The 26158-nt window shown below is 35.3% G+C and overlaps 5 protein-coding genes across 11 annotated transcripts in view; 2 read left to right on the top strand and 3 right to left on the bottom strand.

Moving 5' to 3' along the window:
- Positions 1-8289, bottom strand: part of sd (TEA domain transcription factor 1 homolog scalloped) — a 31420-nt gene extending 23131 nt beyond the window's left edge. For both annotated transcript variants that reach the window (XM_088038508.1, XM_088038509.1), the window contains exons 1-2: positions 8108-8289; positions 7574-8061 (exon numbers count right to left, since the gene is read on the bottom strand). In XM_088038508.1, the coding sequence (XP_087894634.1) occupies positions 7574-7583 (10 nt within the window). In that variant the 5' untranslated portion in view covers positions 7584-8061; positions 8108-8289. The remainder of the gene's footprint in view (positions 1-7573; positions 8062-8107) is intronic.
- A 1737-nt stretch (positions 8290-10026) lies between these two features.
- Positions 10027-11108, top strand: LOC148172349 (leucine-rich repeat-containing protein 57-like). Its single transcript, XM_088038796.1, has 2 exons — positions 10027-10251; positions 10302-11108. Exon 2 carries the CDS (start codon positions 10305-10307, stop codon positions 11019-11021), a length of 717 nt encoding a protein of 238 aa, XP_087894922.1. The 5' UTR covers positions 10027-10251; positions 10302-10304; the 3' UTR covers positions 11022-11108.
- Positions 11109-12132: 1024 nt separating this feature from the next.
- mus101 (mutagen-sensitive 101) lies at positions 12133-17044 on the bottom strand. Of its 3 annotated transcripts, none has more exons than XM_088038793.1 (17): positions 16749-17044; positions 16560-16699; positions 16267-16510; positions 15951-16219; positions 15606-15907; positions 15472-15560; positions 15101-15394; positions 14211-15054; positions 14031-14162; positions 13918-13962; positions 13586-13872; positions 13312-13536; positions 13152-13263; positions 13032-13105; positions 12696-12938; positions 12433-12650; positions 12133-12386 (listed from the first exon to the last, which is right to left on the bottom strand). In XM_088038793.1, the coding sequence occupies exons 1-17, from the start codon at positions 16833-16835 to the stop codon at positions 12188-12190; spliced, it is 3804 nt and encodes a 1267-aa protein (XP_087894919.1). In that variant the 5' UTR covers positions 16836-17044; the 3' UTR covers positions 12133-12187. The 3 variants fall into 3 exon arrangements, with proteins under 3 accessions (XP_087894919.1, XP_087894921.1, XP_087894920.1); XM_088038795.1 differs by having other exon boundaries at positions 13918-13959; XM_088038794.1 differs by having other exon boundaries at positions 16267-16507.
- Positions 17045-17556: 512 nt separating this feature from the next.
- Pdcd4 (Programmed cell death 4) lies at positions 17557-20945 on the top strand. Its single transcript, XM_088040123.1, has 3 exons — positions 17557-17719; positions 19349-19789; positions 19841-20945. Exons 2-3 carry the CDS (start codon positions 19408-19410, stop codon positions 20785-20787), a joined length of 1329 nt encoding a protein of 442 aa, XP_087896249.1. The 5' UTR covers positions 17557-17719; positions 19349-19407; the 3' UTR covers positions 20788-20945.
- Positions 20946-20980: 35 nt separating this feature from the next.
- On the bottom strand, positions 20981-26092 carry Ctr1A (Copper transporter 1A). Of its 4 annotated transcripts, XM_088040124.1 has the most exons (7): positions 25762-26092; positions 23161-23249; positions 22396-22535; positions 22157-22284; positions 21992-22087; positions 21730-21759; positions 20981-21587 (listed from the first exon to the last, which is right to left on the bottom strand). In XM_088040124.1, exons 2-7 carry the CDS (start codon positions 23174-23176, stop codon positions 21386-21388), a joined length of 612 nt encoding a protein of 203 aa, XP_087896250.1. In that variant the 5' UTR covers positions 23177-23249; positions 25762-26092; the 3' UTR covers positions 20981-21385. The 4 variants fall into 4 exon arrangements, with proteins under 4 accessions (XP_087896250.1, XP_087896253.1, XP_087896252.1 ...); XM_088040127.1 differs by lacking the exon at positions 21730-21759; XM_088040126.1 differs by lacking the exon at positions 23161-23249.
- Between the last annotated feature and the right edge of the window lie 66 nt (positions 26093-26158).

Here is a 26158-nt window from a genome sequence, read left to right as displayed (position 1 = left end):
AAAGAAATTTAAGACAGGCAAAGAACTAACTTTTTTAAGAAGCTCGAAACCTATCAATCGTGGCAATAAGGAGTAACAAACAGAAGCCGCGTCTGTCGAACTATCACAAATTACATAAATCTTCAACTTCACTTACTGTTAAAAACCAGTCAAGTCGATAAGACGGAAGTGACAGCAACTTACCTGAAACAAAAAAAGCATTTGAGTTATCAACACTCATTTTTACAACCCTCCGCGTTTCAAACTCTTCATTATTAATTTAATTTCTCAAAAATGAACAAAAAGAAAACAAGAGACGTAATTATCCGGAATTTGCTTGAAGCGACGCCAACGTATCAAATCGTAACGACATTCTGAAAATAAGCAGACGTACTGTTTTAATAATTCACATTTTCGTCCAGGTATTTATTCAAATAATGTCTAAATATCCGCGAAATTGAAATTCTTTTCCTTTTTATAGTCGTAATTAGGCCTCACCGGGGAATTTTGGCAGGTTCATATTTTAGTCGAAGAATTGTATTCTCTGGAAACTGTTAAGTTCTGAGAATTTTTATTAGTTTGCAGCCAAAATCCTTGTGTTAAATGTCAAAAACAAATCGCGACTTTTGGATGTCTGACAAAAAACAGGATATTGTGGCATTCATTCATCGTCCGGACGAAAAACGATTGATTTCGAAGGACAAATAGTATTTCTTACAAACTTGTTTATATTTACTACCTTTCACCGTATAATAATAACGGTGTTCACAAAAACGACTAGCAACTTTGCTGAATAACAAACGCTCAAATTGTCGATGTCTTGTGGTTACTATTGTTTTATTCACTTTTATTACCGTTTTTCATTTCGCTTTGCAAAATAAGAAAAGTGAAAATGAAGAAAATAACCTTTCACTGGTTTTGAGAAACATGACTAATTTGGAACTCCAACAGTATTGATTCTCGTGTACTAGGAAATCGGAAAAATGTGCCAACACTATGTTTCCTATTGGACTCAAAGGTTCACGCCAATTTCAGAGTATTTTAAGACGTGTTAAAAATGTCCTGTTGCTTCATCGACAGAGCATAATTATCTATTTTGAATTGGCGGCCAACAACTCTCCGAATCGTTTTCTCGTCAAAATTGAAAATAAAGAATCAAGCCAAGGATTACAATCCCGTCATTATTGTATTAGTTCCCTTTGTAGCTTCAATCGAAAAAGAATTACAATATTCCGGACTCGGCTTTAAACCACAGTCGAATTAGTTGAGTCACTTGGATTAACGTCATGGCGGGAAAAAACCAAATTGAGAGGGTGCGGTTGCAGAAAGAACCAAATTAAACGCAAAAATGACTCATCTCTGATGTTCTTTGCTAATTAAAGATCATCCATTCGCCACTAATAATAAATTAAACAAGAAGTATCCAATATTGGAGGTTGTCTCTGTCAGACATCTATTGTGATCCCGATCTATTATTTAGGCAAAATAGATGCTACAGATTCAATATCTCTTTGAGTCTTCGCACAAAAGAACTAAAAACGTCGCTTCAATGATTATAACCAGCCAGAAATTGCAGCTATTGTTAAATTTTATACAGATCGACAATCAAGTACGAAACTTGCTTGTTTTTCAACATGAAAACGTCAAACACCTGTGAGATTACTTTACAAAGTTGTTAAACTTGTTTCGGTGCGATGAGATTCGAATAGAGGCAAAATAAGTGTTGATTCAACCTCAGGTTACTTCCCTATAGGGATCAATTTATGGTTTTTACCGACATGGTCGTTTCGATGCTCTAGTTTTAACACGTGTGGACATTCATATGCTGATTTTTGAACCTGTAAAATGATCAAAGGATCACAAGGAAACAAGTCAAGATTGATCGAAATATTATCTAGAGATCCGTACCCGCTCAAAAACATTCAACCTTATCTCGCCATCATATTTTTCCATCATCTACTAACCGAGCATTTCCGCTTTAAAACGTAACATTAGTTTACACAGATAAAATGCTATCAGAAAACTTAATCGTCTTCATGACAGTCCTGATTTACCGTTTATCGTTATGCAGATAGCGTGCAAGTTTTACTATCCACCTGTACCATGTTTACACGAAGAAGTTAAAGAAAAACGAGCAACGTGAAGCACGATAAAATGGCATGAGAAGCTGTATGGACAGACGATATCCCGTTACAGACATAGCCGCGCCCGTTTGCGCTTGTGGCGGACGCCATCTCCACCAGATCGAGTTGAGAACGGAGCGTCAACCGCTGCCAAGTACTGACACTATTTTTGGTTTGCTGATGACGCATGGTAACCTCCAGAACAACTCTGCATCTGTACGTAACATGGAGGATTGAGACGACATATTCATACACCTGTTGACAGAGAATGTTGCGAAAATTTTTGACCAAGACCAACTATGGAAGAGAAAATCGCAAGGCCGTTCTGGGGAAAAGTCTAGCAAGTTCTGACTCGATAACCTATCTTTAGCTGTTGATAACTGTACACACTACGAGGCTTCTTTGCACGATACCAATTACGATCCATAAACAAATCAGGAATATAAAGCCACGTTTCCGTTGCTACCATTTGCTTTTATTTGTGCTCGATTCTGAAGAGATTAGTTTCGATGCGTTTTCTGTCACCTGGAGGATAGAAACCAGCAGAAACTAACTGTTGATTTGGCAGTACCTGCATTTGTTGTCGGAGAAAATGATTTAACATGACGTTCTCACTCTTTATGACCCCCATGACTGCTGTTGAGTTCATAACAGCAATTATTTGCATTGGATTACAAATGGTTATAATATAAAAAAATATAACTTTAACATTTAGCCACTAATGCAACATATTCCTTGAAGTGAGAAACAATTTATTATTAAAATGCGCACTGTTGAGCCACCGGACGAGTCCACAACACTGACTCAGATCGAACTTTCCAAATATTTCACGAGAAGTGACCTAATAACATAAAACGCACCCACACAAATCAGCGTTGATCTGGTAAGTAGGTAAGATAGTGCTGGTAACAACCCATGAACTTTCCTGACATTTAGACTATGATCTCGACAATGTAAAATAAATTCAAGCAGGCAGCAGGAAAACAAGTTCTTTGTTAGACAACAAATCATGGATATGATGGTACCGGAAGATTATGGGGCAGAAAATGACCCTTGTTGGTTTAAATTGACCATCGGTGTGACCATGCAAAGAAAACTAAAATCAGTCTTCCAGAAATGCCTGAGAATACCCCGCGAGCGTCCTATGCAGAAATTTCAAACTTTTTGATTGCCACCGAAATAAAATAGCGAGTTGGAGGATATCGAGATATTTTACCTTGAAGTCGGTTTCCCACGGCGGCGACTACAAAAGCACTTTGATTCGTTAAAACATGCCCTAACGATGAAGAAAACCGCGTAACTATTATAGTAGTCACCTGCCTGTGGGAGAAAAATTTATTTCTCGCATTGCCTTACAAACAGCTCGATAATTGTCCACTTTCATTGATACTAGACAAGATGAAGATCAATAATTGACCTCACTCATTTTGTGCAATCAACTCCTTTCTTCTCAGAATCTTATCGTTATCAACGACGTAATCGTTTATGCATACAGAAGCAGGTAGAAATCAAGATAAAAATCGGGATGAATATAAAACTTATGCACAAACTCGTGTTAATTTACTTTGACCTTTTCTCTGATACTCAAAATCAATTAAATTAATTGGGATCTCCTCGAAACAAATTACATGCACAGATTTATCCTTGCGTCACAGAAACATTTTCGAACATGAAACGGTTCGGACAAATTAACGATGAAATTAGATTCAAACGTTTTTTGCAGAAGTTTGACGTGATTTATAGTTTGGTTTGTATTTTACAAAATTGATGTTTCCATTGAACCACTCATTTTATATGAAGTGTAAAAATAAATTCCACCGGTTGGCTAAATGTGGGAATGGAAATTATTTGATAAAAAAAGTTGTTTGAGTCATAATCATAAATAAATTCCGCGCTACTATCTGTTGAAAAAAGAATTTAAATATATCTGAGCATTTTTATTCATCAAACCCATCAAAAATGAACAACAAATCTTTAGCATCTGTTAAAAATTCATATCAATCTGAGCATGTTCCCGGAAGCTGTAAAGCAAGTCGTTACCTCCCGATTGTGTTCAATATTTTAAAAGTTGACTTTTCAGACGATCTGCAATAAAATCAAACAAAGTTATTTTTAGTGCGGCAAAATCGGCGTATATTATTAAACATTGTATGTTTTGTAAATCTATAAATAAAAATCAAACACTTGCGCGTTTAAATTAAAGCGCGCACTAAAATGAATCAACTAATTTTTTTCTTGAAACAAAACCCCACAGCTTTCACCTCTTTAATTGCAACATAAATTAATTTAAATATTACTGTAATATCCGCGCATGAACAAGTAAGAATCTTCCTTTAATTAAAATATGAGTTCCTTTATAAGAACAGGTTCATGAAGATTTCTAATTTCTCTTGGATAAAGCGACTAGGTCTAGTGGACACAGGTCAACGAGGGAAAAACATTAATGGCTTTAAAGCCAATTCGAATTAACCGTCTTCGAAAAATTGCCATTCAGAATTTGCGCGACTGTAATAATAATTTTAATGGTTAATACACCTTCATTAAAGGTAGCGACCGTAAAAACACCGTAAAAACGTTTTAATCGGCAATTAAATTTTATGCATAAACCGATAAGGTAAAAATCGTATTATTTGACCCAAGTTGAAAATTCCTCAAAACCACATTACTCAATTCGTACACGATTTCATTACTAAATTTAACATAAAATGAATAAAATCCCGATTTAATGGTTGGGCATAAAATGGCGATCAAAATATCTCGCGGTCATTTCAAAGACCAACCAAATGTACATCAGGACCAGATACATAAACACCTCAGCCACTGTTAGTGACATTCACCCAATTTCTAGGATTTTAACACGACCTTAAAACTTTTTAAAAGTGTGACAACGATTTGACTTGAAAGTCTCCCAATTTTTGATAATTACGCTTTCTCAGAAAGAACAAATAAAGTCTTATCTTGACTAGATAAATTATTTTTAACAATTACGATGAGATAAGGTAAGAAAAATAGTCATTGCTATCGAGTCATTTCCGATTCTTTTGTTTATAGATAGGTATATGACATAAAACTTCGTAATGCAGAATTAATACAACCGTAAAGTGTTAATATTCACCATTAAAAACGCGCTGTCAAACGAAACAGCACTTTTACATTTACAATAAATGAGTTTGGCGTCATCAAACTAATACTTATGAATATTTTAATTTATTCATTGGTTAATTCGGTACAATTTCAATTTAGAAAATTTAGGTCTTGGGAAACAGCAATAGAAATATTAACGCAAAGCCTAAAAGTGTGTGATAAATATTTCCTAGTTCGTTTAATAAATACAGAGTGTTCTAAAGTAAGACGAATCGCCCCATCGATTAGTGTAAAGTGTAATTTTCCAGTCTACATTTACGACATTCAGCAAACAAACGAATCGACGATAGAATTTATTTTCATCGAATCTAAAATTAAGCTTGGACCAACTGCAGTTGAAGATCAGCGACGTTGCACTCCAAACTAGCGTTCTCACAAGATGCGGCCTTTAGGACTTCCACATATATCCTCCTCTGTTTCATTTGTACCCGATTATATTTAGATGTGAGATTTATACCGCAGACGACACAATTTTGTCTGTTGCCAATAAAACAACTCTCGTTTCTCGTTACCAAAGCGAAAAAGAGTCTGTGAATGTTTTGTAAAAGAAAAACCGCGAGACCAGCATCTTACCAGGAATCTGCGACGAGGAAACGCGCGGAATATGCGGCTTGGCCGATAAATAATAGGGCTTTTGCAATGCCCCACGTTTCGTGCGAAGAAAAACATTTTGTATTAGCGGTAAATGCTACGTTCAACTTTGAAAGCTAGACTCTGGATTTGTAACAGGAGGTTTTTTGTTAGTCTCGCTTGAACAAAGGCAAAAAGTTACGATATGAACATTAACAGGTGCAATAATTAACCTGTAATTAACCCGAATGTTCAACAAGTTACTGATCATTTTTTTTTTATTCATCGACCAATTCTACTCACACCACAAAGAGTGGAAAAGTAGACTTGAATATCAATAAACTTTGATGAATATTCATCATAAAGATTTTACATAAAATAACTAGCGGAAACGAACAATAATAAAGTCGAGGTAAACTTGACTGAAGATTTTGTTTAGCTGTAGTTCCGCAGCCCAAAATGAATATGTAATCCACTTTTATCGGCATTTCGTCAAGCTTTGACAACAGGTAACTCGTAACAGCACATATAATAACAAAGAATTAAAACAGTTTTTATTCCTGAGGAGAATGTTACATTACAAACAAAAATACTGAAAATATCGATTGTTTTACGTAAATTACAACTTGTATTTTCTCAAATCATCTTAATCTTGTCCGAAACATATTCAAAGCACATGCAGGTATTAATAAGTCGCTTCAAAAATTTAAACAATCTATTAGGAGATTGCGACTAGTCTCAAAAACTTATTGTAAAATACATAACACTTTAATAATGAGCTGTAAACCCATTATAAATCAAATGCAAGTTCCTGGTCTTGCTTGAATTGGTTGCTTGGTCTGAATCGACTCTATTTTATGGTTGCGGTTTTAATTGTTAAAATCTCGTGAAATATTTAAATTTTCATGTAATCGCCCGGATCGTTCGATTAATACCCAGAAATTACCACCAACTTTTAAAAAATTAAACGAAAGACCTTAAAACAAACCAAAAGCGGGTCCGCAAGTGAGTAAATCAGATTGATTGAGTTGTTTTTTCGCTTTATTAACTCAACATTTATTAATTATCAAGCTAACCAGTAAAAAAACGATTTTATGGTTTGCTAATCAGAAATCTAAATTTCACAAATTAGTACCACTTCGTTCTTTCCGATAAATTATTATTATCAGTGTGGAGTAAAATATTCGGCGCTACCAACTTCAAGTAAGTTTTCTCCCTAGGCACCATTTGACTATTAAAAAAGTATGAATTTGAAAGCACATAAGATGAAGATCCGATTAAGAGTTTCAATTATTGATGGTGATACAATGAAAAATTGTGAATATTTAATGCAAAAATGAATGGGTTGAAACAAAGCAAAAACCGATTCCTAATGGGAAAAACTCGAATCAATATGCATACCTAATAATTATTTACGAGCGTATGCAATAGGTAATAGAACGTACATTTGTGTATAAATTATCACAATAAAGTAAATTAGCAATTACGATTTTAGCATTTATTTCCACGATTTATAATCCTTTCTATTTGCTGGTTTGCATGGAGTGTGCCATTTTCCAGGAGATCAAAGTGAGCGAATTTACAGTATTAGCAATTGTTTGAACGATAAAGAAAATGACATCACGGTGATGTATGAAATTACGAGTTGTTTTGCCGCCTTTGCATGAGCGTAAATGAGAGTAAAAGTAATTTCATAAGTTTTCAGAGTTTTAGGCTTAGATTGTGGCAGCAATGTGTGTGGGTAAGAATGACAATACCTAAGTACATCCCCCGTTTGGTGTATATGCTGTTATGAAGAACAGGTGGTTATAATCCACAAAAGAGTCCGTCGGCAAACGACACAAGCCACCAACCACCGATCACTGACTAAACAGACTCATGATTAATTACAACCCCCGAACATACACAATAACACTGTTGGCGGTTGTTGTAAACAAAGTGGTGAAACAGCGATTAACAACAACAAACGTTGGACGTTGAAGCGTCCAGTAAGCGCGCACAACATCGTCCAGCACAATTTCACAATTCACTTTAATCGGATCGATATAATCCACGTTAAACACGCGTTTTCATCTTTGAAAAAGTGCAATTTAGCGATTTTTCTGTTCGAAATTGAAGAGAGACCGAGACCCGCCGACGATGTCAGTCGTCACAAGTTCGTAACAGCAAGCATGACAAGTATGTAAAGTATTGGAGGAATTGTGGACACATTGCTCACATTCTAACGGATATTTAGCCTAAAACACTGCATAAACTGTATGAAAACTGGCCTTAAACTGATAGGTACTCACCAAAAATATTACTGCGGGGCCCCTCACCGATTCTTAGGATAATTAGGACGGATTTTGGTCCGTAAATATGAGGAGTTTGGCTGTTATTGGAATGCCAGGAATGGTACAAAGAATCTAGACAACGCAACGACTACAGCGCACCTGAAACGCGCATGGTAAGCGTTCTAAAGCCAGGTTTCTTCCACGTCTCTCCTCTCGGCGATGCTTTTTAAATAAAGAGCCATTTATCTACTTCATCGACATCTACTGAACAGTAGCTAAATTAACACGAAGCACGCATAGATTTTTCACCACTGCCACAACGGTAGTTTTACTGATCCTCCGCCAGGACTGGAGCGTCTGCGATTGGGTGCTTTTTAGTTCATTTCTCCTTTAGTAAATTTTTGTTAGTACTAAATTAAAAATGGGTAGTTCAGAAGTGCGATTTTCTGTTTTTTAAACTTCTGCGACATATCCATCGGCAGATTTATTACAGCCATCTATTAAAACGTATTCTCTTCAAATCCTCCACTTAAAAAAAATCGCAGGAAAAACAAGCCATAGAAGCTTCCTTCCTGTGAAAAACCCGTTCCTTAGATTAGTTAGAGTATAGATAGGCCACTCTATCACTCTCATTTTGATACCGAATTTAGCGCAATCTATAAAAATCTGGCCGTACTATTTTGAAGAGTCTAGACAACAACCACACCAAATGTGGTGTTTGTCTTTGCTAACTAAAACATTGGTTTTTGTCTTTGCTATTTTAAGAATAGGTTTTTATCTTTGCTATTTTTTCTTTTTATGGATTTAATAGAAATTAGAACAAAACAAAATATAAAATAAAAGTGTATATTAAAAAGTAATAAACGCAATAACAAGTACTGGAAACAATGAGTTATGATAACTGTATTAACACATCCCAATTTTCAATACCTAATTCAAGATCATATGGTTCAAACTATACAATGATAAACTCAAAATATGATGATTAATCAATTAATTACTAAACAAACACGTTTTCAACAACTAAGAGAAAATGTTGAATAATAAAATCCACTTCATGTTTTAAAGGAAAAATTGTATGTTGGAAAAATGTATCAAATTCAATTAAATCTCCCAACGTATACATTTAAAAAAAAGCATAAACTAGAATATGTGAAGAATGGAGGTACACGCTGGTACTCCATATAAATTAAACAATAATTACATGTATACCAATACACTATCTGTGTAAAATCATTCGTAAAGATTGACCACAATCAACGCAAGTTAACAATTATTTACCAGGCAAATTTAAAGCAGACAGTGGAAAAATTTTCAGTGTGCTTCCATAAAAACACTTTAAATCAAAATGTCCCAAGCAAACTTGAAGTTTTTGGTGGAATCGCCGATCCTGGAATTGTTAATCCGCTGAAGCCAAATATTAGTAACATTTCTGTCAGATGGAGTGTGTACTCTGAAAATATTGGTTCATATTAGATCGTAATGTATTAAAATGATTTTCAGTCTTACTTTTTGGAGATATTATCACCACACCCAGGAACACAACACCATGTTCCTCCTGTAGTCATTTTCACAAACATTATAATGTTAACTTGGGTAATTAAACTACTAATTATTTACACTACACAACCTTATCACTACATTAGACACTAAACTAAAACGAAATTAAGAAAATACACAAGCAAATTCGGAAAACACTTTTAACGAAAGCGCAAAACAAAATGCAAGTGCAAATTTGCAGACTCTGCACAAATTTGAATTCCAAGAATCTGTCAACGACTGCTGCGCTTGAATTAAAATACCTAGCGCCGCCTAGATCAGAATCCGGAAACAATAATTTATGTTAAGGCCAGATTTTTATAGATGGCGGTAAAGTAGCTGAAAAGTTCATCCTATGGAGTGCCCGTGCCTTGACCCGTTCTCTTTTTTTCTTCTGACCCAACTGTTGCAAACCGCTGATTGGTCGCGCATACGCATTCCCTCCCCTGTCGACTTTTGTGTAGGTGTCAAAACTCGGCTTGTCAAAAGCGATCAATTCAACGAATTAATTTTATTCACGTAGAAAATGCGTAGATATTATAATTTGGGTAGTCCATTTTAAGTTACCTTCATGCATTTCATTCTCCTTGTTTAATCGCACACATTCTTCACCTAAATTTAAGGTAAGATGAGAAATACGTTTTTTCAGCTATCAGATGATCAAATTTTCCAGACAATGGGAAATTCTGGCCTAAAACAGCACGTGTTAACAGCTCAGAAGACAGGTGTTTTGAAATTGTCACAAGGACAGCTCAATGGATTTCCTCCAGAGTTCAAACAGCTTGAAGGGAATTTAAGAACGTTGGATTTATCAGACAACAAATTCGTGGTATTGCCAAATGATATCAGTAGATTTTTGCAGTTAAAACACATCAATTTTAACAAGAATAAACTTACAAAGATTCCAGACTGTATTGGGGCACTTACAAAGCTTGAGACACTCAATTTTTGTCATAATAATTTAACAACCATCCCAAGGACTTTATCAAATTTGATCAACCTCAAGCAGGTTTATCTTTGTGAGAACCATTTAAAGGAGGTACCACTGACGTTCTGTGGGTTAAAACACTTGGATATTCTAGATTTATCAAAAAATGATATAACTACAGTGCCATCTGAAGTGTCTGGGTTAAATGTAATTGAACTGAATCTAAATCAGAACCAAATTTCGGATATTTCCTCTCAAATTGCCAATTGCCCCAGATTAAAAACCCTACGCTTAGAAGAAAACTGTCTCCAACTCACATCTATACATTCCAAAATCTTAACAGACTCGAAAATCTCAAACTTAGCAGTAGATGGCAACTTATTTGAATTAAAACAACTAACTGATATCCCCGGCTATGATGTATATATGGAGAGGTTTACAGCAGTTAAGAAAAAAATGTTTTAACAACTTTGATAAACTTTATTACATGATGGTTGTGAAATTAGCTAGACTTGTTTACCTTCGAAATTCCCTCCAATTTTCCAGCATGAACATATTCATCCGGTCGTTTCATCAACTTGTTATAACTTGCATGGTATTGAAAATTAAAGACAATCAGTGTGTTTCGTGTAATAGAAAATTCAAGCTAAGAGTGTACAGCCTAAATGTATTTTCTGTGGTAGTCTAGTCGCTGATCTCCTGTAAGGTGCATTTTGGGGCCAAATTTACAATATCGATCGTAGTGTGAGCATAATTCTATTTTGTATTAATTTAACACTTCTTCATAGTAACACCAAATCAAAAGTGTGTGTATATCAAATATTTTATAACTTCACTTACGTTGTGTGTAATTTTGTAATGTTTACCAAAGATAAACTAATTGCTGTTGAATGTCGAATTTCTTCGAAAAACGAGTGAAAGATTGGAGGTGAATGGAGGCCCCTTAATACTGATCCAAAAAAGTTGTTGTATAAGTGTTTACGAGCAATAAAGTGGGTTTATTATAAATACAACAAAAATTTCAAGTTATTTATTATAATATTCAGACTTAACTGAGTGTACATCACTGAAGACTATGTCAATTAACGCACTCGTGTACAAGTTGACTTTGCTATTTATTGTTTATTTATTCACTTTAGAGTAAGGTCACAGAGTTTGTGTATAGCTCAGTTATTAAAAAGGGACTAAATACGTCTGACGCCTAAAGTGTACTTCTCTATTACTGTTTAACTATTCTTTATATATGTTGCACATTCGCTGTCTATATTTTTATTGTGAATTTATCAGATTTCTATCCAAATATACAGTATTAGTAAAAGTGTGGTTTAATTATATTGCAATTAAAATAAGAAAATGGAAAATTGTAGAAATGGTGGATGCGCCGGGTAAAACAGGAATTTTTCGATTTTTTTTTAAATCCAGCGTTCCCGGAGACATGTTGGTCCAGAAATTCTATCTACGGCTTCGAGAATAACTGTTTTTTGTCGGAAGTATCGAAACACTTGCAATTAAAAATCTTTTTTTTTTGTTTTTTGTCCCCACAAAAGGAAAGTGGAAAGGAATATTAAACAAAAGCTGAGAAAAACGAAAGTACTTAATTGAAAATAATCGATACAATAATTACTAACTCATTATGAATAGAAACTGGTAAAATGGGGCAAAATGGCATCTTTGATATCCTTATTGATTCTATATAAAAAATCGCTAATATACAGCGTGTTAATACAAAGAACGCCTTGCTGTGCTAAACAGTTATAGTGACTAAAATCAGAAACACTTCTAGCTTCCAGCAAGCAATGCGTCGCGTGTATATTTTCATCAAACGGCGGTCTAAAAAAAGAAATTACTTTTTTACATTAGCGCAAAAAAAACTCACGTTGCTTCTACAACTTGTCCGCCTCCTGCTTCAATTACTCTTACAATGGGATCTTTTTTTTGGGCTACAACAATAGCGCGCATATCATTAAAAGCTCCGTATCCTCTTCTGGAAACTTCTTTACGCCACCAATGAATAGCTTGTATTTTATGGTCGTTTTCTCTGTCCATCTTAATGTTTTCTTTTGCTTTCGGATTTCCAAATTCGAACTCTTCTTCCTGAAATGGAAGTTATAATTCAATCATTAAAAGAGAGCTACTAACGGGTAAAAATTTCCCGGCTGCTAAAGACTTCTCGATGTAAGATGTGTGGACGATCCATTTACCAGAGGCCATACAAGCCAAAGTTTTTTCATTTCTGGCCGGTTTGGTACAAATTAAGTGTGTGCATTGAGGGTCGTAGGAATTCATCTCCGAAACTTGACCTCCTAGGTTTTCGATTTTGGTGACGAAGTCTTGGCGCTGGTTGCTTTCAACACCGGAAATCATGAAGATTCGTGTGTTTGACTAAAATTTTTTTCATTTAGATGTGAAGGTATAATGGTGTCCAAAATTTAAAAAAATTCTTGGAACACCCAGTAAATGCTTATTACAACGTACCTCTGTTGAAAAAACGTCATCGTAATCCCAGCCGACAGTAAACGGCTGCGTCTCCTTCATAGACAGTTTCCCCTCTAAAAATATCACGTCAGAGCTTTACCAAAAGATCAAGACATTTACCTTCTACAGGAACATTGTTTTGGAACGCCCTGCTATTTCGCCGACTTTCACCAAAAGCGGAAACCATATCTTCGATTTGCTGGAGCTTCGTATTAATAAACGTATTGTGTTCCTATTAAAAAAGAGATTAGCAAATGACAATCAATGACAACAAAATCACCTGTGTATTGCGATTACTAAGTGGTTCTTGCTCCATGTCAGCATGTTCAGGATCGGAGTTGGCAGATGATTCCGCTACGTTATTAGGATCTTCCTCCATTTCGACATTCCCGTCATTCTGAGGATTTTCAATGTTCACTTGGTTGGATGGTCCAGCTGCACTAAGAGGACTCTCTTGCGACCCTAAAATTTTTGCCCAGCATCTTCGTTTCACTTCTGATAAAGGCTAAAAAAAATCATAACTTAAACTATTTTTTTTCCGTTGAATAACATACAGTTGATTTTCTCCTTTCTTTTGGAGGAACGAAATCCGGTAAACCGTTTATATACCGCATCAATTCCTTTTTTGATTTTGGTGATAAATGCGGACGTATAAAAGCACCAAATGGACTTTCGGGTGTGTCCACATCGTACCAAGTTTTAGCGACTGGTGGCGTTTGAGGGGTGCCCAAAAGATTAGTTTTTCTGACTTCTTCCATTAGTTTGTTTATAGGGGTCACTTGACTGCATGGGGTCTCGGTGACCCCATCATTATACAGTCGTTGGTTCATTGGAGTTTTTTCTACAAAGTATTATAAAAAGAGGATGGTAAAAAGAGCGTATTTACCGTTGCCACAGTCCTTCAAGCGATGACTGACTGGAGTTGTTTCTGCTAAATTGAGTAAAAATTAGTCTCCTCGGGAAGTCGTAAAAATTAAGTTCACAAAAAAAATCGCTTACCATTTCTGCTAATGTCGAGGGATGGAGTCTGACGGGCAGCTGTTGACTTTTGTTTCAACGATTTTGTACTGCTCGGAGTGTTGTTAGATTTTAAAATATTGCCATAATTTTCGCTGCTCTTCCTTCCAGGAGCTTAAAAGTACTACTATAACAAGAAATACAAATAAATCGAGTTTATACCTTTGGAATCTCCGATGAGGAACTGATCTTCAGCTACAAGTCTTCCGGTTTTCGCACATTCAAACAGCCACTCTTTTCTAACCACTGGTAACCCCCATTTTAAAGCGGCCATATATTTCTTTCCATTAGCTTCCAAACTCACTAAATGTGTCGACGCTTTGACTTTCTTTTCTACACTTAAAACGCGCGCAAATTGTTCTTGTGAGATTCCCCCCAAAGCCTCGGTAAGGTCTCTCAAGAAGCTCCTTTCATATGATGTGTACCCACTGATGGTAACGACACAATCCTCCAAAGGTTTATTATCGCTGATAACCAGAGGTCGGTGATAGTCAGCGATTGGAAGTTCTTGGCATTCTTCAATAGACTCAGCTATCCAATACTGATTGACAACTTCAAGGGCGGAAACTTGTATTGGAGCTGTGACAAACGGTGGAGCCACCAAGTAGTCGGGAATTCCTTTGTACGTTTTTGGCATTACTGTTCCCAGGACACTTTCAATTTGTTGTTTGATGAACTGGGACTCTTCAGACGAGAAATTAGACAGTACAAACTTCTTGGAGTAGAATACGTTGGTATCTTGGGAGGTTCTATCATTCTGAATACTTTGAGAAGATTCACTTGAAGCGTCGGTTGTCAGTTTGGAATCTTCAGTGACGTTAGGTTTCGAAACAAAACTACTATTATCCTTTAGCAACTGTGCCAGTGTGTCTGAATCATCTTGTGCCTGTGACTGACGATACTGCTGCAGTAACTCGTCATCAGATTCCAAATCCTGGCACACTACAGTGGGTTTTGCACCTTCGTCAGGAGTCCACGTTTTCTTGGTTCTTAATAAACTTAGCCCCTAAAACAACTCTTGCATAAACAGTCAAATGTTAGAGAAGAAATACTTTTTTCCCCAACGGTGAACTAAACTGATCCCTGTCAGCGTCGTGTAAGCTAATCAAGTAATTTTCTTCATCCGCGATTTGTTGTTGTTCCATACTCTCTAACAGCCAGTGAATGGAGACCATGGACACTGAGTAGTTCTTTGATTTTATAATTTTCGCTTCTGGACAAGTGGGGTCCCCGATAATGATGTGGGTGAGACGATCGGAGATGTCGTCGTATCGCGTTGCTCCGCTTAGATTTAGAATTTTGGAGAGCTTTTCTCTTTGGTCTGGTTTAAACCCAGCTAGGTATATCTATAAAATCACAAATCACCAATGAAGAAACAAGAGGCAAAACTTGAACAAACAAAGCAGTAAAATGAGAAACTTACACTACAACCATCCAAGTATTGTCCGGCTTTTTTTGCTTTCTTGACATCAAGACCATCAATTAAAGTCCCCAGATCATCAACAGTTGATCCTAAAGTTAGATTGTAGTTGCGTTTTGTATTTAATTAGACATTACCTTTCCTCTTAGCAGGTGAAATTCTATTATGAAAAAGATTGGTTGCTAACTTCTTAGGTAAAATCGATTCTTCAAATACAAGTGGTGCTCTGGAAGTTACATCCCCTATAGCACTAATCATTGAAAAATTAGGGCCAGATGAGTTGTCTTTCGTGGGAGTAGATGTTAATTTCTTACTAACTGTATACAAGTTATGTGGTAAAGCATAACCCTTTGAGATACTATCATGAACCCATTCAATAGTGACACAAAAAATGTTTTCAACTTTTCTAGCTGCTTGGTACTTCTTACTTATGACTCCACTAAAAAATTAGATTACAGAAGATCAAGAGATTTTAATAATACCTGTCCCCATAGACGACTAGCACATCTGTGGTGGTAACTGCCAAATTTCCAGTAAAAACACCTCCATGCTTTGCCACAGTTTGAGCGAGCTGTGTTCGCATTTCCGCGTTCGTAAAACCAGTAGATGAGATAGTTAGATTGTAAAAAGGAGGGCACTTATATTTGTCAAACTGAGGTTCATCACAGTGGACATTTTCAGTTTGACTTGCATTCCAAACTGCATCTAACCACTGGGACACAAAAATCTTCAAACCGCTTTCTGCTGCTAGCTACAAAAAAAAAGTGACTTTCTCATTTCTGTCTATATCACACTTACAATATATTTCTCTGATTTTACACTTTCTGTAATTAAATGAGTGTTCTTTGACATGAGACTATCAGTGTAGCAACCACCCATTAGTTGGACTTTTTCTTTGATTTGTAGTTTTTTAGCTTTTCCAACTGAGGAGCAGGAGACAACACAATTGGACATAGCCACGTTATAAATAGGCCATGTGAAATTCGGAATTGGGAATCCCTTCATAAGACACACTAAAATACACCAGGGACCTAAAATTCTACTGCAGAATTGTGATTGCCATTTTATGTTCAATAATTCCGTATACTTACGCACACTTGCTTTCTTTAAGGCTTTCAAAATGTGGACCTTTAAAATCTTGAAATATCACAAAATCTGTTTTAATTAAATCAATTGTACTTAAATTTACATCATTAACTAATGAGACGTTTATCACATTTTGTCTGCAAGACTAGGGAAAGGTTAACAATGTAAAGAAATTTAGTGTAAGTTATAATTACTTCATAGGCTTGCCGCATTATATCTGAGGCATCATTTTCGTTTCCGCAACCTTCTGGGAGTACAAAAAAGACCCTAATATTTTCCATTTTTGCTTTAGTACAAAGGAATTTAAATAATCAAAGTTTCAAGTAAAACACACGAAACACATTTAAAAACACAATGAATTACTTGACCATTATCTAACAATACAGTTACACCTAATTTTCGTTTAATTTTAATAAAACTTTCAGTGACACTATCTCTAAAAACCGTAAGACAGCTTGGTTCTTAGGTTGGTTTTTGTATTTGAATTTTAGCCAATGAGATGAGCCCTTTTCCTGGAGAATCTGGCGGAACAAAATTCCCCTGGTGAGCACTAATACCGCGAATTTCAAATTGGTGATGCATTCTGGATTAATTACAATTTTAATAACCAAGAGAACACAAGATATTCCAAAAAAATTACTGTTCTGTTTTTATGTAAGCGTTTTGGCAATGAAAATAAAAAACAAAGCGGTTATTTCGAAACAAATTTGTTACAACAAAGTTGGAGCTAATTTAAGCTTCGAGTAACTTAAAACTTCCTAATTAACGTCATTAAAAATAGATTGTATTTATTTTTTAATCTTTCCATAGAAAATTCCACCCATTCCGCGTTCTCTACATTGTGCGTTGGGTGCACAATACGCATTTTATTTACAAAAGTAATGTTTTCCATCGTATCGTGGTAGAAGGGAACAGACGACATGTTATGTTGTTACATCTATTTCACTTTCATTCCAACTCGTATTCATTCTGTGCGTGTTGAAAAGAGACAGAGTGCCGGTAAATTCCACCGACGTGGAGAAACTTTACACCGGTCTGTATTGTTTATGGCTGTCTTCTACTGGCGTGTTGCGCAAAAACGGTTTTCTTAAAAACTCGGCGAATTTTGTGGTTTTTCAACGCGATCTTGAATTCGTGTGAAATAAAAGTTCAACGGTTATTTACGGTAAGTGTTATATTTCTGGATTAAATCAATTTGATGCTATATTTATGAATCGTGCACCCACCCATACCCAGCTGGTTTGTTTTTGTTTACCTTCTGGTTTCCCAGGTTGGCTCCTTCTAGAATGTTTATTAGATTTTTTGATTGAAAGGGTTTTAAATTGATTTTTGTCAATAAGGTGAAAGAACGTGGCCTCCTTTTGTTTCACGTGTTGATTTCGTAATATCAATTAATTGGGAATTCTTAAGTTACTGCACCAAACAAACCACATGGGTTTTCTTTGTCGGCCTAAAGTTTATTATCAGTCGTTGATTTCGCAGCGAATATTAACTTTTTATGTTGTAATTAATACTTGATGACGAAACACCGTTTTATATCCACGTTATAAATCATAATCCTTTGTTGTGTTATTGGGTATTACTCAAACAGCAAGAGATTAATTAGAATTTTGATTTTATTGGAATCTGGATAACTGCGAGTTATGCAACACATTAAACACGCATGACCTTGTAGGACAGAGGTGTGATGCAATAAGGCCTCGTTTACACGACAAAAACTTTCTTTGAGTCCGTTCACATCAACGCTTTTCGAATAAATTTCTATCGGACAGTTCACTTGTTATGGCTATTAATGTAAACAAATGAAAATAATTATTGCTGCTTCCGGGCATATACAGTGATGGTCCAATAAGCATTAGAGAGCCTTGAAGTTACACTTATTTTCTACAATAATTCTAACATTTCTTGTTCGAAACTGTACTTATAGGACAAATGACGATTTGAATTTGTCGAGTCAAGGAATGGTTAGCCTCCTTTATACAACATGATCAAATATTTGACAACTCTAGTGTCACATTTGTCAAGAAGATTTACAGTTTTGCGGGAATTTAATTATTCGTAAAATCTTCGTCGATTTTGATCTTGTTTCGTCTTCTAATGTGTAGACATTTCTACCCCGGCTTCTGGCAATTATCAACGAACTATCAAAATGTTGCAGAGTAAATCAGACTTCCAGCTAAAATTCAATTGACCCAAAAGGTAGGCGGAGTTAAACCAAAGTTATAAAATTCTGACTATAGTATTTGGATATTTTTGAAATCTTGTTTTTTCATTTTAATGCCATTTTCATTTGTATTCTGAGTTTGAGCTTACTTATCACCACACGTTTCATCAGTTTTGTAGCTTGGCTTATTTTCCGCCAATCTTAAAAATTTCAAGTTTTTTAATCATAATGTAAGGTATGGAATAAATTTCTTTCAGTGACATTCAGCAGCTTGAAAGAATTTACAACGTATTTTTATCTTTGGTAATAAGAATCTTGTTGACTATAGTTTCATTATAGAGAGAATTCCTATCATACTACTTTGCTTTGCCATAACTAAACATGAAATTGCCATTAGAATTTCTAATTAGTGACGAAAATCGTATCGTATTTCCATAGATAAATGAATTTCCGGCTAAGCTCGTCGTGGTTCCGATTTTGGTACAATTTGTTATAATATCATTCAATTTGATTTGTAAAAATTATTTCGAATTGAGTTCAAGGTCCTCCATGTTTACCCCCAAAACCAATTCATTTTTTCCTAATTGGCAATTGTCCACTTTTCTTTAAATTTAACCTGTTTTTTTTCAGGAAACCTACTGTCGGACAATCTCGAGCTCGCACTAGTGTTTTCTTTTATTTACTGCAGAATGGCTGTGGAAAAAGGCCATGTCGACATTGACATCGATGCCGATATCGACATCGACAAAGTAGTTGACGAAGAGCTCTCCACCAAGGATACTGCTGCAAGTGGTGATAGTTCCGGTTCTAAGCCTAGAAGAGCGAAGAAAGTACACCGACAGCTAAGCAAGGAAGCTGTTGTGACTTCTGGTTTTGTCCACGGTCCTCGATCGTGGAAAAATAGCCGTCGCTCTAGGAACGGTTACGGTCGTGGTCTTCCAAAGAAAGGTGGTGCTGGTGGCAAGGGCGTATGGGGACTGCCCGGGTCTGAACTATTGGAAACTTACGAGGACGTGAACGACCCGAATTTCGATAATGAAAATAACGGCGATATCGAACTGAAAGCTATAGGTAAGGTAGTGATGGTTCTTTTATATTTAGATTTTTAACACTGTTTTGCAGTGCCGGATGTCTCCTACGAAGAGATAAAGAAGAAAGTAGATCCCATCATCTTAGAATACTTCGAAAATGGGGATACTAATGAAGCCTCCTTAGCATTGACGGACGTTGTTCCCAAGCATTACAGAGACATGTTAGTGGAACAAGTGATCGAAATCGCAATGGACCACAAACCTTCCCATCGCGAGATGACTTCAGTGTTGATTTCCGACTTGTTCGGTCACGTGATCTCCGAGGCTGATATCACCAAAGCCTTCCAGAGTCTCCTCGCGAATTTGAATGACTTGATCCTGGATATTCCAGACGCCCCGACTGTCCTCGGCAATTTTATTGCTCGAGCTATAGCTGACGATTGTATTCCTCCAAAATTTCTTACTATTACCAAAGAGAAAAGCGATAATAAAGTGTTCCAGGAGGCTCTAGGCAGAGCCGATATTCTACTCTCCATGAAGCACGGTCTAGTTAGGTTGCACAACGTCTGGGGCGTCGGAGGAGCCTTAAGACCAGTGAAAGCTTTAACCCGTCAGATGAATCTAACCCTCCAAGAGTTTATCTCATCGCGAGATATTGAAGAAGCTAGTAGATGTCTGCGCAACTTGGAAGTGCCTCATTTTCACCATGAATTGGTGTACGAGGCTATTGTTATGGCGCTGGAAGCCAACAGTACTTCCATTGAAGAGGCTCTTTGCAGTGTGTTGAAGGCGTTTGATGCGGCTGTTTTGCTCACTCCTGAGCAAATGGAAAGAGGATTCATTCGCGTGTTTGATGATTTACCTGATATTCACATGGATGTACCGTTGGCGTACATTATTTTGGATAGATTTGTCGATCGCTGCCATAAGGAGGGATTTTTGACTGAGAAGGTCGTTCAGAAAATGCCTAATAGAGGACGCAAACGTTTCGTTTCTGAAGGAGACCAGGAAATCATTAAAAGTCATAAGACATCGTAATCTTTTTACGCTCGTACTGTGCCGTAGATTTCATACTTTGCATTTATGTTGATTTGAGTTTCTTTAGACATACAGCACAGGCATATGCAGTATCATGTTACTTCTTTTTTTTTGTATGTTTTATGGAATAAAGATTATCAGAGTTAATAAATAACAAACTCTTTTTTTTGAGTGAGCCAAAAAAACAAAACAATCAAAAATAAATCTTTTATTAATTACGTTTTGTAACACGAAGTTGTAGTTGATTTGTCATTAGACTTATCTTAGTTTCAAGTTGCGTTGACGCAATGGACAACTTTAAACTCGCAAATGTCTATTTTTAGAGTATTACTGTCGGATTTTTGAGGACGCTTGAAATGAATATCTCAAACTTGTAAAAACTTATAATAATACTAAAATATACAGAATTTAAAAAATTGAGCCAATGTATTAACCTAACCAAATAATTTTCTGCTTAAGTTAAGTCAAAACAACGAAACCAATAAAAAATTGGACTGGATAGTGTCATTTTAGATAACAAATTAACTACAGGAACAATAGCAATATAGATACATCTTGATAGTTCATAATTTCTTATTCTACACAGTTTCCACTTAGGTTAATGGCAGTGTTCTGTAACGTCAACAATAACCGATTTTTTCCATCCAAATAAGAAATATCCCACTCCAGCACCGATTACAACTGCTAAGCATAACCAGACATTGTACGTCATAAAAATTAACATAAGGAAGTACGATAAGACCATCTGGATCATGTGAAGAACAGTTTGGTAACAATGCATGCCGCTCAACATCGTCGGTCTGGAAAAAGAAAACTATTGAAATACTTCTAACTACATATGTTAGATGAAAGTTAGTGTTAACAATTATTTGAGTACTGTTAGTACTAGTTGCTAAGGGGTGCACTATTACTCTACGGAAGTGCGAATGTAAAACAACTTACGGCTGCTTATGGATAACTTCCCCGACCATGCTAAAATAAGTAAAAAATGTAAGAAAAAAGTCATAAAATGCCAGAACGTAAAGGAAGTAAAAACTGCTACAAATTGCGTTATGTTAGAAGTCATCAATTTGGGTGGGCAAAATGCTCCACTACCCTCCCTGTACCACCCTTCACTGATCTTGGTTCCGTAAAAAATCTCCATTTTTTGCTCCTCAAATTAGCCGACTTTGTTACGCGCATAAGAAAGAAAAATCAAACTTACTGGACTATTTGATTGTCTTCGGAAACAACACCTTTTTCTGGAAGAGTCACTGCACGGTACTGCAGCGCGTTGTATGTTTTCCAAAATAAATACTCCCTGAAATTAAAGCAATAATTTACTGTATTCGAATTTTAGATCCAGAAGAGTTGAGAATCAAAAAATTACCTGTAATACTTAAGACCCTCGTAGATCGCAGCCATGAAGAAAATTCCAATCATGGAACCAATTAGGCCGCCTATTGTAGTGAATTTCCATTGTTCGAAGAGGACGACTTCGTTAAAGCCAGCGTGGAACTAAAAGAAAAAAGGGTATTAATCCTAAATTAATTATTTAGAAAACGAAGGCTACAAAATAAAAGTAATAAAATAAATTTAAAATCAAGTCCGAGAAGCCAAAATACTCACAGCCATAGACATCCCCATTCCATGCATTGACCCATGATCCATGTCAGGCATGTCGGTGGTACTGTGATCCATCCCATGGTCCATCCCGTGGCTCATACCATGATCACCATGGCTCATATGATCGTGATGATTCATGTTAGCTACGCACAAAAAAATTCACAAAAATGAGGAAATTCAAAAAATTGGGGGACGCAGAACGGAACAAAGCAACTACCAACCTATGATCCCCATTTAAAATTTCGTGGTTTTTTTTTGTTGGGAATCCGTTCTTGTTCACGTCCTGCAAGGTACTAAACTGGTCTACATTCATTCTCCAGTCACGGTTACTCAAATAAAAACTATTCATGATTATCGTTTGATAGATTTGCGGCTCATGGGGGGAAGTTATCACACTGTTTGTGACCACATTAGGTAAAACACATAAATAGGGCGTTTGTACCTATTTTAATCAACTAGAATTTTAAACTATCTTTCAATAATATTCGTCTGAAAAATTTTTTTTTTCGAAATACCTCGCTAGAATAAATCAATAATCATGCATAATTAAAATTGCGTCTGATTACGAATCTCTTAATTATTTGCGTCATGGAACATACTGGGGTGCTTCATACAAGTACCAATCAATTTCAAACTGTTAAATTTATAGGATATGAGATACAACTTTTCTCATTCATTGTTATTGTGATTAACAAGTCTTTCAATTTTGAAATGTTTTTTTTTATATTTTATGTAACTAAATTATGTAGAAAATTAAAAGTTGGTTACCGAAAATGTAAATCATGTAATGGTGCCTTTCACTCCATGCTGAAGGTCTTTCAATTCCTTTGAGTTTCTAGGCTCCACAGAAAAAATAACTATAAGAAATAAAAATGAAGAATATATAAAAATAAAAATTGTTGCGTTATATCCGGCTTTGTTGTGCAACTGTTTGTACACCTTAGAATTTAGAAAAAAACAAAAACAATATTCTGATAAATAAACCGCAACTGACTTTATGGTGACGGCACCGATAAGTAATTCAATGTCTCCCTTCATCAACAGACAATTTTGCTCTTCCACTGTATGTTTGCGTTCTTAAGAATACAAAAATTTCATATTGGAAGCAAATTTTGACTCGTAGTTTGACGGATGTGGATACAATTTTGTATTGCATAGGTGATTAAAATAACTAATTGGGTATATTCTATGAATAATAAAAGTACATTTCTGGTGTTGTGGAAGATAACAAAAAGTAACATCCGTTACGTTCCATCGTTATCTTTGGCTCGAGTGTAATGGTTTCCGTTTGCGCTTTTCAGCAGAGCATAAGTACAAAAAACTGTAATTATTATAATGCGTAGTCTTCCAATTAAAATTACTCGGGAGTTTTAATAGAAATCCCAATCAATAGAAAACAAAAAACGGGCAAAATGAAAAAGCTTCTCCTATTTGCCACTTTTGGATTTTTTGAGAACTAGCCAGACTTCTCACTGGACCCCAGATACAGTTTTGTCGAGCATGACTGATTACGGTACTAAAATATATGAACAAAAAATTGACCCAACAATTGAGAGCTCCAACTCGAATAGAAAGTTATCTAGATCTCATCGAATTGAACTATAAAACTTTGCACACGAGCCCAATTCTTTGCACACGGTACAACAATCTACCTTTGTTAACAAAATTCAACCTTAAGTACTAACAACACTAGTACTTTTACCGGATCCAATATAGTGCACACGGTACTAATTATTTTAGTACCGTGTGCAATAAACCAATAAGTTTCAAGCCTGAAGATAAGCACGTAGACTGGCATTTGGCAACAGTTTCGGGTGTTATCAGTTCATGTGTATTGTTTTTTATTATTGAAAGTGGTGTGGTCGTTGATAAAGACGGCACAATATAGTGGATTAATAACTACATTTTGACTTTACGTCAAGATTAAAGGAAATGGAATTATTGAAAAATATAGTTGTTTTTATAGCAGTACTTGCAAAGATTGGAGAGATTGCCGTATGATTTGAGAATAAAAAAGGAATTGCATCTACAAAAAATAGCAGGCAATAAAACCAATATCTTCTATTGAAAGTCTTCAGATTTTGAATAAACCAAAACAATGATAAAGCTAAAAGAAAAGGGTCCTTGAGTGATTTCTTCTTTTTTTATTTAGGGAAATTTCAAATACTATCGCTAAAGGATGTCTCAGCTAAAATCATTTGATCATCAAAGTAGTTTTTTTATCTAATGATATTGTCAAATCAAATCAACTTTGTTACATTGTTTTAATTTTTTAATTCTATCTTATCCCTAATAGAAAATTTTGTAAACATTGCTCAATACATAATAATTACAGTGATAATTTCCATTTGATAATACTGATCAAGAACATTGCAAAAATTGGCTGTTGTTTCTAAATAAAAATTGAAATTGTCTTCTGATTTTGGATCTTTTTAATTTAAATCTGAAGCTTTAATTGCCTTTTTAACACAGTCTTTGATAACTCCATTTAGAAAGATTGATATTTGTCTCGTATAAAGTTTTTAGACCAAGTATCATTTTTTTTAGAATAGAATAGAATAAATATATGCCTGTATTAACATACCCCCAGGTAGTTGTAGAACCGCAATAAATACTATCTGTTTACACTTTGTAGTAATACAGAAATAAAAATTAAACATAATAAAAGCGTTTTATTTGCTACTTTAAACTTTAACGAGTTATGCAACAGTTGGAAAATGGTGTTAATTTTATTGAAATTGATCAATTAACAGTAATTGCAACTGATACAGACTAATTGATTAGTTACCCACTTAAAAAAAAATTCCACACTCGACAAAAAAAAAGGTCTATTCTTCACTGCAAAAAATACATTCCATTTTTTTGTTTAATACGATAAAAAAATTGAGTTGTATGTATGAAATACGAAATTTTGCATACGTGACAATACATTGGTTTTCTTTACTCAAGGATAAGCTAGGGGAACTGGGTTGGGAAATCCACTGTTTGATAATTTCTATTTTGATCAACTAATGAAATAATTTCAATGCAAAAGATCAATTAAAATTATCTCACAGAAGTGATTGTAGTTTGGCTCTAAATCAATTTTTGTTTTATAACAGTATTTAATCCGTCACCAGTCACAATAAATTTAAATTTTGATCTTAAAACTGAGTTTAAAGCAAATTAAATAGAACATGCCCCATTTTGCTACCAACATATTGCATCACAACAGCAACCATCAATGGAACTCCTTTTAAATTCTTCTGCATTGTCTTCACGAAACTACTGAATTCATTCGAATTTTTGCATAATCAACTTACGTAATTAAAATAAAAGTAGGTAAATACAACAACACAAAATATACCAAATAACAAAGAATGTACTAACCTTGCAAATACTTCTTATTCACAGATATGTGATACAGATAATGTTGCTCTACACCAGTAAAAATCACAAGAAGAAAGTTATTCCAAACACTGCTTGCGAATCAAAAGCATGTGCCTTTCACTGCACTCTGACAAGGTTGTCAGATTTTTAGGTTAGGTTCAATAAAAAAGAAAATCGATAGATTTTTAAATGAATGAAGGAACGAAGTGATTTTTATGCTTCAGTCTTTGTAAATGTTGGCAAAATAAATATAGAAATATAAAGAGTTCTGTCAAAAACTACAACAACAAAATTATGACGTTTTGATAAATTATTGTCAATTTGCTGTCAACACTCGCAGATGTCATCTGTCAAAAATATAACCCAATTCAAATTTTTTCGAAAAAATTTAATTTTT

This window comes from Gnatocerus cornutus, chromosome 6 (assembly GCF_029298725.1).
Source record: "Gnatocerus cornutus isolate USDA-ARS CGAHR chromosome 6, icGnaCorn1.1, whole genome shotgun sequence".
NCBI lineage: Eukaryota > Metazoa > Arthropoda > Insecta > Coleoptera > Tenebrionidae > Gnatocerus > Gnatocerus cornutus.
This window is presented reverse-complemented; position numbering and strand designations above follow the sequence as displayed.